This window comes from Cherax quadricarinatus, chromosome 83 (assembly GCF_038502225.1).
Source record: "Cherax quadricarinatus isolate ZL_2023a chromosome 83, ASM3850222v1, whole genome shotgun sequence".
NCBI classification, from domain to species: domain Eukaryota; kingdom Metazoa; phylum Arthropoda; class Malacostraca; order Decapoda; family Parastacidae; genus Cherax; species Cherax quadricarinatus.
In genome coordinates this window covers 4137415-4150775 of record NC_091374.1, presented here as the reverse complement: position 1 = coordinate 4150775, position 13361 = coordinate 4137415, and the positions used below count along the sequence as shown (strand labels likewise).

The 13361-nt window shown below is 39.1% G+C and overlaps 2 protein-coding genes across 2 annotated transcripts in view; one reads left to right on the top strand and one right to left on the bottom strand.

Annotated features, from left to right (window-relative positions):
- Chc (clathrin heavy chain) overlaps positions 1–13361 on the bottom strand; it is a 61669-nt gene that overhangs the window by 3774 nt on the left and 44534 nt on the right. Inside the window, exons 20-24 of the mRNA XM_070102730.1 lie at positions 3345–3471; positions 1656–1823; positions 1190–1339; positions 956–1087; positions 482–763 (exon numbers count right to left, since the gene is read on the bottom strand). Coding sequence (XP_069958831.1) covers positions 482–763; positions 956–1087; positions 1190–1339; positions 1656–1823; positions 3345–3471 — 859 coding nt within the window. The remainder of the gene's footprint in view (positions 1–481; positions 764–955; positions 1088–1189; positions 1340–1655; positions 1824–3344; positions 3472–13361) is intronic.
- The window catches only part of LOC128702152 (uncharacterized), a 173650-nt gene that overhangs the window by 146746 nt on the left and 13543 nt on the right, over positions 1–13361 (top strand). The gene's annotated exons all lie outside the window — the stretch shown is intronic.

The window sequence follows — 13361 nt, the reverse complement described above, 5'->3', positions numbered from 1 at the left end:
AGTTCCTCGTATTATATTTTGTACACAAAAACTGGTACTCTAAGCACCTCTGAGCTCAAGTTATTGGTCCCCCACCCTTTATCACCACAACAGGGTTGAAAGATTCAGCTTAGCAACTAATTTTGCAAACATTTTCTTACTTTTATTAAGCTGTGCAAGGTAGACACATTCAGATTTAAGCATCAGTTTGGAATTACTTTTTCCTAAAATTTATAACCAGTAATTATCACCCTGGTGAATGCCTGAAATACTTCATACAGACAAATGCCCAATACTGATCAGGATATTCACCATACCCTACAGTAATTGGAAAACACAGTATGAATATATGTCCTTGCTCCCCATGTAAAATGGAATTCAACAATTTAACATTAAAATTTGGTGAAAATCTGGTTTAGACTTCTCTGAACAAATGATAATGAATAAAATAGTTCCATAATCATAGCAGGTTTCTCATCTTCAACATTTTATAATACTGTACCTTAAATAGCTTATCCTTTTTGCACAGCTCCACAGACTGTTTCCACCTATTGTTGCCTTTGTACAGGTATGCAGCAATTCTGCGGAACTCAATCAAATCATGTTTCTCTAGGGATTGTGCCAAAGCAATGTTGTCAAAGTGGTCAAATGCATCAATGGAAGTCCTTAAGCCAGTGTAGTCTTCTTCTTCAATGAGTAACGAGTTAAGTGCCTCATTGATAGCTTTGTTATTCAGCGACTGAACTGATCTTAGGTAACCCTTAACCAGTTTCAAATGATTGGCCTGAAAGGAAAAAAGCAAATCATAAAATTTTCAAACAGGTAATTTAACTTCAAACATCATGAGTTTAATATATTAATTAAGCAAAGATTCTTTAATTCACTGCAATCTATAAAAACATTCCATTATTTTTTCAATGTCCTTGGTAAAACATATAATTTAACTACATAATCAAACAAAGAGTATCCTACATACCTTAGTAAAGAAGCTGACAGCTCTTGTATGGTCCATCCTTGGCGAGAGGACTAGCAACAAATCATTCAGTAGCATTGGTTTGTAATCTAAGTAAAATTGGATGGCTTTATAGTACAACTCAATATTGGCAACCTGAAAAGAATAAAAGTTTATAAATAAAGATTTCACTAAATACATTAAGAATATCAACAAAAAGGGAGAATGTCTGTAAAGAGAGTAAAATATTGAACTTACTTTTGTGATGACATCTTTAAAATGAGACTCTCGCCAGGCTTCTGTAGGGTGAGCCATCATGGTGAGAGCAGCATTATCATACTCCTCATATTTGTCATACAGGAATACAAGCTCAGCCCATAAATGTGCTTGCTCTGCTGCACGTAAAACCTACGAGAAAAGAAATAGTCCAAGTGCTCTATGAAATGGTAAAAAATTGATATCACCAATCAAAAAATAGAAGTCTATATTCCATTACAAACATCAAACCAAATAAATGTTACTTTATTTTTCCCTTCAACCACTCCCAATTAAGGCTACCTCCATTTACATTTGCAATTTTTCCCATTTAGATCATCAAAAGATCTGCTTACAAACCCATGGCTATCACCTACAAAGAGATCTGCTTGCTATCCCACAGATCTTCTGGAAGTAGCTCAATATGTTTAAGAGTGGAAAGAATAAGGTTTATATTTCAATCACTTACTTTTGGAATGTTGACCCTGGACCAGAACAACTCGAGGTGTTCTCTCATCTTCTCTGGCTTGTACTTTGAGTAAAGAATGGCAAGTTCTGTGAACATACCCATATGAGCACGTTCCAACCCCAAAGCAGCCTCTAGCAAGTTAATCAACTCGTCAAAATATCCACGGTCCTGAGAAGCACACAATTATACATATAATTAAATGCATATTTATACCAATAATTTTTTTTTTTTTTTTTTTTTTTCAACAAGTCGGCCGTCTCCCACCGAGGCAGGGTGACCCAAAAAAGAAAGAAAATCCCCAAAAAGAAAATACTTTCATCATCATTCAACACTTTCACCACACTCGCACATTATCACTGTTTTTGCAGAGGTGCTCAGAATACAACAGTCTAGAAGCATAAACATATAAAGATACACAACATATCCCTCCAAACTGCCAATATCCCAAACCCCTCCTTTAAAGTGCAGGCATTGTACTTCCCATTTCCAGGACTCAAGTCCGACTATATGAAAATAACCGGTTTCCCTGAATCCCTTCACTAAATATTACCCTGCTCACACTCCAACAGATCGTCAGGTCCCAAGTACCATTCGTCTCCATTCACTCCTATCTAACACGCTCACGCACGCTTGCTGGAAGTCCAAGCCCCTTACCCACAAAACCTCCTTTACCCCCTCTCTCCAACCCTTTCGAGGACGACCCCTACCCCGCCTGCCTTCCCCTATAGATTTATATGCTTTCCATGTCATTCTACTGTGATCCATTCTCTCTAAATGACCAAACCACCTCAACAACCCCTCTTCTGCCCTCTGACTAATACTTTTATTAACTCCACACCTTCTCCTAATTTCCACACTCCGAATTTTCTGCATAATATTTACACCACACATTGCCCTTAAACAGGACATCTCCGCTGCCTCCAACCGTCTCCTCGCTGCTGCATTTACCACCCAAGCTTCACACCCATATAAGAGTGTTGGTACTACTATACTTTCATACATTCCCTTCTTTGCCTCCATAGATAACGTTTTTTGACTCCACATATACCTCAACGCACCACTCACCTTTTTTCCCTCATCAATTCTATGATTAACCTCATCCTTCATAAATCCATCCGCCGACACGTCAACTCCCAAGTATCTGAAAACATTCACTTCTTCCATACTCCTCCTCCCCAATTTGATATCCAATTTTTCTTTATCTAAATCATTTGACACCCTCATCACCTTACTCTTTTCTATGTTCACTTTCAACTTTCTACCTTTACACACATTCCCAAACTCATCCACTAACCTTTGCAATTTTTCTTTAGAATCTCCCATAAGCACAGTATCATCAGCAAAAAGTAACTGTGTCAATTCCCATTTTGAATTTGATTCCCCATAATTTAATCCCACCCCTCTCCCAAACACCCTAGCATTTACTTCCTTTACAACCCCATCTATAAATATATTAAACAACCATATACCATATACCAATAATATTTAAGTGATATATACAGAAATTTTCCTTGTATTAATACATCTAAAGTAACAATGCTTTCAACTGTCTCCTTTCATCTTATTAAAAAATTATGCAATTCTTATGTCAGCATTTGGAAAATTCCTTAGAAGTGCCCACTAGGGCAAAATATAGGAATTAAATCTATAAAACTAGCATTATTTCTGAAGTGACATTTTATAATTTACCTGGTAATAGTTTATGAGATCTTCCAGTTCATCAGCATGGACAACAATATGAAGGCCACAGTTTTGAGCCAAACGGAATTGTTCATTGTCTACACATGCGAAGCATACTTCTTTCCAAGTTCTTGTACTGTTTTAGAAATGAGAATAGCAATATATAAATTAAATGCCTAAATACATCAAGATTAGCAGTAAAACTAGGAATAATTACTAGCAGCTCTTCCAATCTTACCAGAGAAAGGTCCCTCCTTTCATCTCATTGTTTTTCCCTTAGGAATTCCCAGATTTATGAAAAACAACAACAATGCATCAGGGATATATGAACATTCCCCATACATGTAAAATGCATTGAACACAAAGCTCCTAAAATGCTATTTAACCCACTGATTGCAACATTTAACTAAGTAAATAAAATTTATTACTAGATGAGGTGAAGAAAGGTGGGTAGTGTGCTGAGGCATCTGTGGAAAGTTCATCTATAGAAGAAAAATGAGAAATGCCAGAATACAGAAGTACTGTACCCATATTTTTATAAGGGTGTGAAGCAGAATAGTAGGGATGAAGCAGAATAGTATGACCAAGAGGGTGCATAAATTTCCACCAAACATTTTTAAATAAAATAACATACAACTTGGCTAGCTTTTGGCAGCCATGTTAAACAGTGTAGCATACTTTGTAGTATGTTCCTGACTGAGGGATGAGATCCCTGGTGACTGACTGCTAGGCCCTCTACACAAGTGAGCACAAGTCAAATTTACAGCACAAATTATTTTACCAAATTGTATTAAAACAAAAAGGTGTCCACCATCCCTACCCCAATCTAGCACATACCAAACACAAATGCATCTGGTAAAGTAAAAAGATGGAAAAAATAATCAAGAAATGTGGGAGGTAGTGTCAGGAAGGCGAGTGAGGATTGTTAGCCCAAATATATCATAATGCAATGCTTTATGTACTTGAATTGTTTTTACAACTCTTATTTTACATCTCTTTAATAGTGAAGGGTACCTGATAATGCTGTGTTTGGTAGAAGAGTGTGGAAGGCCTGCTATGGCACTTCACACTCACTGCTAGTAAGGTTAGGAGAAGCATCTAGTGAATACAACACGTACAAAACCCTAACTCAGTAGTAGGCTTCAGCACACAAGCAGTAAAAGGCTATATTGTGGCTGCCTAGCCATACAGAGCACCAAATGAAAAACTCATCACACTCAAATTTGTTACCCAGGTTCACAGTGCTAATTTTATGGGTTACATTTCAAAATGTGTACTAACACAATCACACACACAAAGCTCACATAATATGACTGTTTAATGAGCACAGGTATATCAATATTGTCCACATACCTTTGAAGAATTTCGAGAGTATATCTACTCTCTGAGCCCGGCCGTGGGCCAAGCTCGTTTGGTGCTCACCTGGTCAACCAGGCTGTTGCTGCTGGAGGCCCGCTGCCCCACATATCCATCACAGCCTGGTTGATCTGGCACCTGAAGATACTTGTCTAGTTTCCTCTTGAAGGCTTCAACACTCGTTCCAGCAGTGTTTCTGATATCTTCTGGTAAGATGTTGAAAAGTCTGGGACGCCAGATGTTGATACAGTGTTCCCTTATTGTCCCCACCGCACCCCTGCTCCTCACTGGGTTTATTTTACGCTTCCTCCCATATCTCTCACTCCAGTATGTTGTTATGGCAGTGTGCAGATTTGAGACCAAGCCCTCGAGTACCTTCCAGGTATATATTATCATGTACCTTTCTCTCCTCCGCTCCAATGAGTACATGTTCAAGACTTGAAGGCATTCCCAGTAGTTTAGGTGCTTTACTGGCTCAATGTGAGCCATAAACGATCTCTGTATTTGTTCCAGCTCCGATATTTCTCCTGTCCTGAACGGGGCCATCAGCACTGAGCAATATTCTAAGCGAGGGAGCACTAGCCATTTGAAGAGTGTCACCATCGGCATTGTTTCCCTTGTTTTGAAAGTTCTCAATACCCACCCAGTCATCTTCCTGGCTGTCGTGATCTTTGTCTTGTTATGGTCTTTAAAAGAAAGGTCCGCTGACATAATTATTCCTAGATCTTTAACGCGTTCCTTGCGTTCTATTTGGTGACCCTCTTGAGTTTTGTAAATAGTGCTCCTTTTGAGTTCTTCATTCTTTCCATACCTAAGCAGCTGGAACTTATCATCATTGAACGTCATGTTTTCCACTGCCCACTGGAAAACCGTGGTTATGTCTTCCTGTACTTTTTCAGTGTCCTATACCATACTGACTTTCATGCTTATTTTCTTTTTCTGTCTCATAAACATGCTAGATAACAGGGATATCTTGCTACTCCTACTTACACTTTGGTCACACTTCACAGACACGCACATGCATGCATGTGTGTGTGTGTGTGTGTGTGTGTGTATATATAATATATGTATATATACATATATATGTATAATATATATATATATATATATATATATATATATGTATATATATATATATGTATATATAATATATGTATATATACATATATATGTATAATATATATATATATATATATATGTATATATATGTATATATACATATATATGTATAATATATATTTTTTTTATTATCACACCGGCCGATTCCCACCAAGGCAGGGTGGCCCGAAAAAGAAAAACTTTCACCATCATTCACTCCATCACTGTCTTGCCAGAAGGGTGCTTTACACTACAGTTTTTAAACTGCAACATTAACACCCCTCCTTCAGAGTGCAGGCACTGTACTTCCCATCTCCAGGACTCAAGTCCGGCCTGCCGGTTTCCCTGAATCCCTTCATAAATGTTACTTTGCTCACACTCCAACAGCACGTCAAGTATTAAAAACCATTTGTCTCCATTCACTCCTATCAAACACACTCACGCATGCCTGCTGGAAGTCCAAGCCCCTCGCACACAAAACCTCCTTTACCCCCTCCCTCCAACCCTTCCTAGGCCGACCCCTACCCCGCCTTCCTTCCACTACAGACTGATACACTCTTGAAGTCATTCTGTTTCGCTCCATTCTCTCTACATGTCTGAACCACCTCAACAACCCTTCCTCAGCCCTCTGGACAACAGTTTTGGTAATCCCGCACCTCCTCCTAACTTCCAAACTACGAATTCTCTGCATTATATTCACACCACACATTGCCCTCAGACATGACATCTCCACTGCCTCCAGCCTTCTCCTCGCTGCAACATTCATCACCCACGCTTCACACCCATATAAGAGCGTTGGTAAAACTATACTCTCATACATTCCCCTCTTTGCCTCCAAGGACAAAGTTCTTTGTCTCCACAGACTCCTAAGTGCACCACTCACTCTTTTTCCCTCATCAATTCTATGATTCACCTCATCTTTCATAGACCCATCCGCTGACACGTCCACTCCCAAATATCTGAATACGTTCACCTCCTCCATACTCTCTCCTTCCAATCTGATATTCAATCTTTCATCACCTAATCTTTTTGTTATCCTCATAACCTTACTCTTTCCTGTATTCACCTTTAATTTTCTTCTTTTGCACACCCTACCAAATTCATCCACCAATCTCTGCAACTTCTCTTCAGAATCTCCCAAGAGCACAGTATCATCAGCAAAGAGCAGCTGTGACAACTCCCACTTTGTGTGTGATTCTTTATCTTTTAACTCCACGCCTCTTGCCAAGACCCTCGCATTTACTTCTCTTACAACCCCATCTATAAATATATTAAACAACCACGGTGACATCACACATCCTTGTCTAAGGCCTACTTTTACTGGGAAAAAATTTCCCTCTTTCCTACATACTCTAACTTGAGCCTCACTATCCTCGTAAAAACTCTTCACTGCTTTCAGTAACCTACCTCCTACACCATACACTTGCAACATCTGCCACATTGCCCCCCTATCCACCCTGTCATACGCCTTTTCCAAATCCATAAATGCCACAAAGACCTCTTTAGCCTTATCTAAATACTGTTCACTTATATGTTTCACTGTAAACACCTGGTCCACACACCCCCTACCTTTCCTAAAGCCTCCTTGTTCATCTGCTATCCTATTCTCCGTCTTACTCTTAATTCTTTCAATTATAACTCTACCATACACTTTACCAGGTACACTCAACAGACTTATCCCCCTATAATTTTTGCACTCTCTTTTATCCCCTTTGCCTTTATACAAAGGAACTATGCATGCTCTCTGCCAATCCCTAGGTACCTTACCCTCTTCCATACATTTATTAAATAATTGCACCAACCACTCCAAAACTATATCCCCACCTGCTTTTAACATTTCTATCTTTATCCCATCAATCCCGGCTGCCTTACCCCCTTTCATTTTACCTACTGCCTCACGAACTTCCCCCACACTCACAACTGGCTCTTCCTCACTCCTACAAGATGTTATTCCTCCTTGCCCTATACACGAAATCACAGCTTCCCTATCTTCATCAACATTTAACAATTCCTCAAAATATTCCTTCCATCTTCCCAATACCTCTAACTCTCCATTTAATAACTCTCCTCTCCTATTTTTAACTGACAAATCCATTTGTTCTCTAGGCTTTCTTAACTTGTTAATCTCACTCCAAAACTTTTTCTTATTTTCAACAAAATTTGTTGATAACATCTCACCCACTCTCTCATTTGCTCTCTTTTTACATTGCTTCACCACTCTCTTAACTTCTCTCTTTTTCTCCATATACTCTTCCCTCCTTGCATCACTTCTACTTTGTAAAAACTTCTCATATGCTAACTTTTTCTCCCTTACTACTCTCTTTACATCATCATTCCACCAATCGCTCCTCTTCCCTCCTGCACCCACTTTCCTGTAACCACAAACTTCTGCTGAACACTCTAACACTACATTTTTAAACCTACCCCATACCTCTTCGACCCCATTGCCTATGCTCTCATTAGCCCATCTATCCTCCAATAGCTGTTTATATCTTACCCTAACTGCCTCCTCTTTTAGTTTATAAACCTTCACCTCTCTCTTCCCTGATGCTTCTATTCTCCTTGTATCCCATCTACCTTTTACTCTCAGTGTAGCTACAACTAGAAAGTGATCTGATATATCTGTGGCCCCTCTATAAACATGTACATCCTGAAGTCTACTCAACAGTCTTTTATCTACCAATACATAATCCAACAAACTACTGTCATTTCGCCCTACATCATATCGTGTATACTTATTTATCCTCTTTTTCTTAAAATATGTATTACCTATAACTAAACCCCTTTCTATACAAAGTTCAATCAAAGGGCTCCCATTATCATTTACACCTGGCACCCCAAACTTACCTACCACACCCTCTCTAAAAGTTTCTCCTACTTTAGCATTCAAGTCCCCTACCACAATTACTCTCTCACTTGGTTCAAAGGCTCCTATACATTCACTTAACATCTCCCAAAATCTCTCTCTCTCCTCTGCATTCCTCTCTTCTCCAGGTGCATACACGCTTATTATGACCCACTTCTCGCATCCAACCTTTACTTTAATCCACATAATTCTTGAATTTACACATTCATATTCTCTTTTCTCCTTCCATAACTGATCATTTAACATTACTGCTACCCCTTCCTTTGCTCTAACTCTCTCAGATACTCCAGATTTAATCCCATTTATTTCCCCCCACTGAAACTCTCCTACCCCCTTCAGCTTTGTTTCGCTTAGGGCCAGGACATCCAACTTCTTTTCATTCATAACATCAGCAATCATCTGTTTCTTGTCATCCGCACTACATCCACGCACATTTAAGCAACCCAGTTTTATAAAGTTTTTCTTCTTCTCTTTTTTAGTAATTGTATACAGGAGAAGGGGTTACTAGCCCATTGCTCCCGGCATTTTAGTCGCCTCATACGACACGCATGGCTTACGGAGGAAAGATTCTTTTCCACTTCCCCATGGACAATAGAAGAAATAAAAAAGAACAAGAGCTATTTAGAAAAAGGAGAAAACCTAGATGTATGTATATATATATATGCATGTGCGTGTCTGTGAAGTGTGACCAAAGTGTAAGTAGGAGTAGCAAGATATCCCTGTTATCTTAGCGTGTTTATGAGACAGAAAAAGAAACCAGCAATCCTACCATCATGCAAAACAGTTACAGGTTTTTGTTTCACAGTCATCTGGCAGGACGGTAGTACTTCCCTGGGTGGTTGCTGTCTACCAACCTACTACCTATATATATATATATATATATATATATATATATATATATATATATATATAGTTTTTTTTTATTTTTTTTTTTTCAACAAGTCGGCCGTCTCCCACCGAGGCAGGGTGACCCAAAAAAGAAAGAAAATCCCCAAAAAGAAAATACTTTCATCATCATTCAACACTTTCACCACACTCGCACATTATCACTGTTTTTGCAGAGGTGCTCAGAATACAACAGTCTAGAAGCATAAACATATAAAGATACACAACATATCCCTCCAAACTGCCAATATCCCAAACCCCTCCTTTAAAGTGCAGGCATTGTACTTCCCATTTCCAGGACTCAAGTCCGACTATATGAAAATAACCGGTTTCCCTGAATCCCTTCACTAAATATTACCCTGCTCACACTCCAACAGATCGTCAGGTCCCAAGTACCATTCGTCTCCATTCACTCCTATCTAACACGCTCACGCACGCTTGCTGGAAGTCCAAGCCCCTTACCCACAAAACCTCCTTTACCCCCTCTCTCCAACCCTTTCGAGGACGACCCCTACCCCGCCTTCCTTCCCCTATAGATTTATATGCTTTCCATGTCATTCTACTGTGATCCATTCTCTCTAAATGACCAAACCACCTCAACAACCCCTCTTCTGCCCTCTGACTAATACTTTTATTAACTCCACACCTTCTCCTAATTTCCACACTCCGAATTTTCTGCATAATATTTACACCACACATTGCCCTTAAACAGGACATCTCCGCTGCCTCCAACCGTCTCCTCGCTGCTGCATTTACCACCCAAGCTTCACACCCATATAAGAGTGTTGGTACTACTATACTTTCATACATTCCCTTCTTTGCCTCCATAGATAACGTTTTTTGACTCCACATATACCTCAACGCACCACTCACCTTTTTTCCCTCATCAATTCTATGATTAACCTCATCCTTCATAAATCCATCCGCCGACACGTCAACTCCCAAGTATCTGAAAACATTCACTTCTTCCATACTCCTCCTCCCCAATTTGATATCCAATTTTTCTTTATCTAAATCATTTGACACCCTCATCACCTTACTCTTTTCTATGTTCACTTTCAACTTTCTACCTTTACACACATTCCCAAACTCATCCACTAACCTTTGCAATTTTTCTTTAGAATCTCCCATAAGCACAGTATCATCAGCAAAAAGTAACTGTGTCAATTCCCATTTTGAATTTGATTCCCCATAATTTAATCCCACCCCTCTCCCAAACACCCTAGCATTTACTTCCTTTACAACCCCATCTATAAATATATTAAACAACCATGGTGACATTACACATCCCTGTCTAAGACCTACTTTTACCGGGAAGTAGTCTCCCTCTCTTCTACACACCCTAACCTGAGCCTCACTATCCTCATAAAAACTCTTTACAGCATTTAATAACTTACCACCTATTCCATATACTTGCAACATCTGCCACATTGCTCCTCTATCCACTCTATCATATGCCTTTTCTAAATCCATAAATGCAATAAAAACTTCCCTATCTTTATCTAAATACTGTTCACATATATGCTTCAATGTAAACACCTGATCTACACATCCCCTACCCACTCTAAAACCTCCTTGCTCATCCGCAATCCTACATTCTGTCTTACCTCTAATTCTTTCAATTATAACCCTACCGTACACTTTTCCTGGTATACTCAGTAAGCTTATTCCTCTATAATTTTTACAGTCTCTTTTGTCCCCTTTCCCTTTATATAAAGGGACTATACATATATATATATATATATTATATATATATATATATATATATATATATACATACATATACATATACATATATATATATATATATATATACATATATACACACACACACACACACACACACACACACACACACACACACACACACACACACACACACACACACACACACACACACACACACACACACACACACACACACACACACACACACACACACACACACACACACACACACATCCATCCATCCATCCATCCATCCATCTAGGTTTTTCTCCTTTTTCTAAATAGCTCTTGTTCTTTATTTCTTCTACCGCCCATGGGGAAGTGGAAAAGAATTTTTCCTCCGTAAGCCATGCGTGTTGCATGAGGCGACTAAAATGCCGGGAGCAATGGGCTAGTAACCCCTTCTCCTGTAGACATTTACTAAAAAAGAGAAGAAAAACTTTATAAAACTGGGATGCTTGAATGTGCGTGGATGACAAGAAACAGATGATTGCTGATGTTATGAATGAAAAGAAGTTGGATGTCCTGGCCCTAAGCGAAACAAAGCTGAAGGGGGTAGGGGAGCTTCGATGGGGGGAAATAAATGGGTTTAAATCTGGAGTATCTGAGAGTTAGAGAAGGAAGGGGTAGCAGTAATGTTGAATGATCAGTTATGGAAGGAGAAAAGAGAATATGAATGTGTAAATTCAAGAATTATGTGGATTAAAGTAAAGGTTGGATGCGAAAAGTGGGTCATAATAAGCGTGTATGCACCTGGAGAAGAGAGGAATGTAGAGGAGAGAGATTTTGGGAGATGTTAAGTGAATGTATAGGAGCCTTTGAACCAAGTGAGAGTAATTGTGGTAGGGGACCTGAATGCCAAAGTAGGAGAAACTTTTAGAGAGGGTGTGGTAGGTAAGTTTGGGGTGCCAGGTGTAAATGATAATGGGAGCCCTTTGATTGAACTTTGTATAGAAAGGGGTTTAGTTACAGGTAATACATATTTTAGGAAAAAGAGGATAAATAAGTATACAAGATATGACATAGGGCGAAATGACAGTAGTTTCTTGGATTATGTATTGGTAGATAAAAGACTTGAGTAGACTTCAGGATGTACATGTTTATAGAGGGGCCACAGATATATCAGATCACTTTCTAGTTGTAGCTACACTGAGAGTAAAAGGTAGATGGGATACAAGGAGAATAGAAGCATCAGGGAAGAGAGAGGTGAAGGTTTATCAACTAAAAGAGGAGGCAGTTAGGGTAAGATATAAACAGCTATTGGAGGATAGATGGGCTAATGAGAGCATAGGCAATGGGGTTGAAGAGGTATGGGGTAGATTTAAAAGTGTTGGAGTGTTCAGCAGAAGTTTGTGGTTACAGGAAGGTGGGTGCGGGAGGGAAGAGGAGAGATTGGTGGAATAATGATGTAGAGAGAGTAGTAAGGGAGAAAAAGTTAGCATATGAGAAGTTTTTACAAAGTAGAAGTGATGCAAGGAGGGAAGGGTATATGGAGAAAAAGAGAGAGGTTAAGAGAGTGGTGAAGCAATGTGAAAAGAGAGCAAATGAGAGAGTGGGTGAGATGTTATCAACAAATTTTGTTGAAAATAAGAAAAAGTTTTGGAGTGAGATTAACAAGTTAAGGAAGCCTTGAGAACAAATGGATTTGTCAGTTAAAAATAGGAGAGGAGAGTTATTAAATGGAGAGTTAGAGGTATTGGGAAGATGGAGGGAATATTTTGAGGAATTGTTAAATGTTGATGAAGATAGGGAAGCTGTGATTTCGTGTATAGGGCAAGGAGGAACAACATCTTGTAGGAGTGAGGAAGAGCCAGTTGTGAGTGTGGGGGAAGTTCATGAGGCAGTAGGTAAAATGAAAGGGGGTAAGGCAGCTGGGATTGATGGGATAAAGATAGAAATGTTAAAAGCAGGTGAGGATATAGTTTTGGAGTGGTTGGTGCAATTATTTAATAAATGTATGGAAGAGGGTAAGGTACCTAGGGATTGGCAGAGAGCATGCATAGTTCTTTTGTATAAAGGCAAAGGGGACAAAAGAGAGTGCAAAAATTATAGGGGGATAAGTTTGTAGAGTGTACCTGGTAAAGTGTATGGTA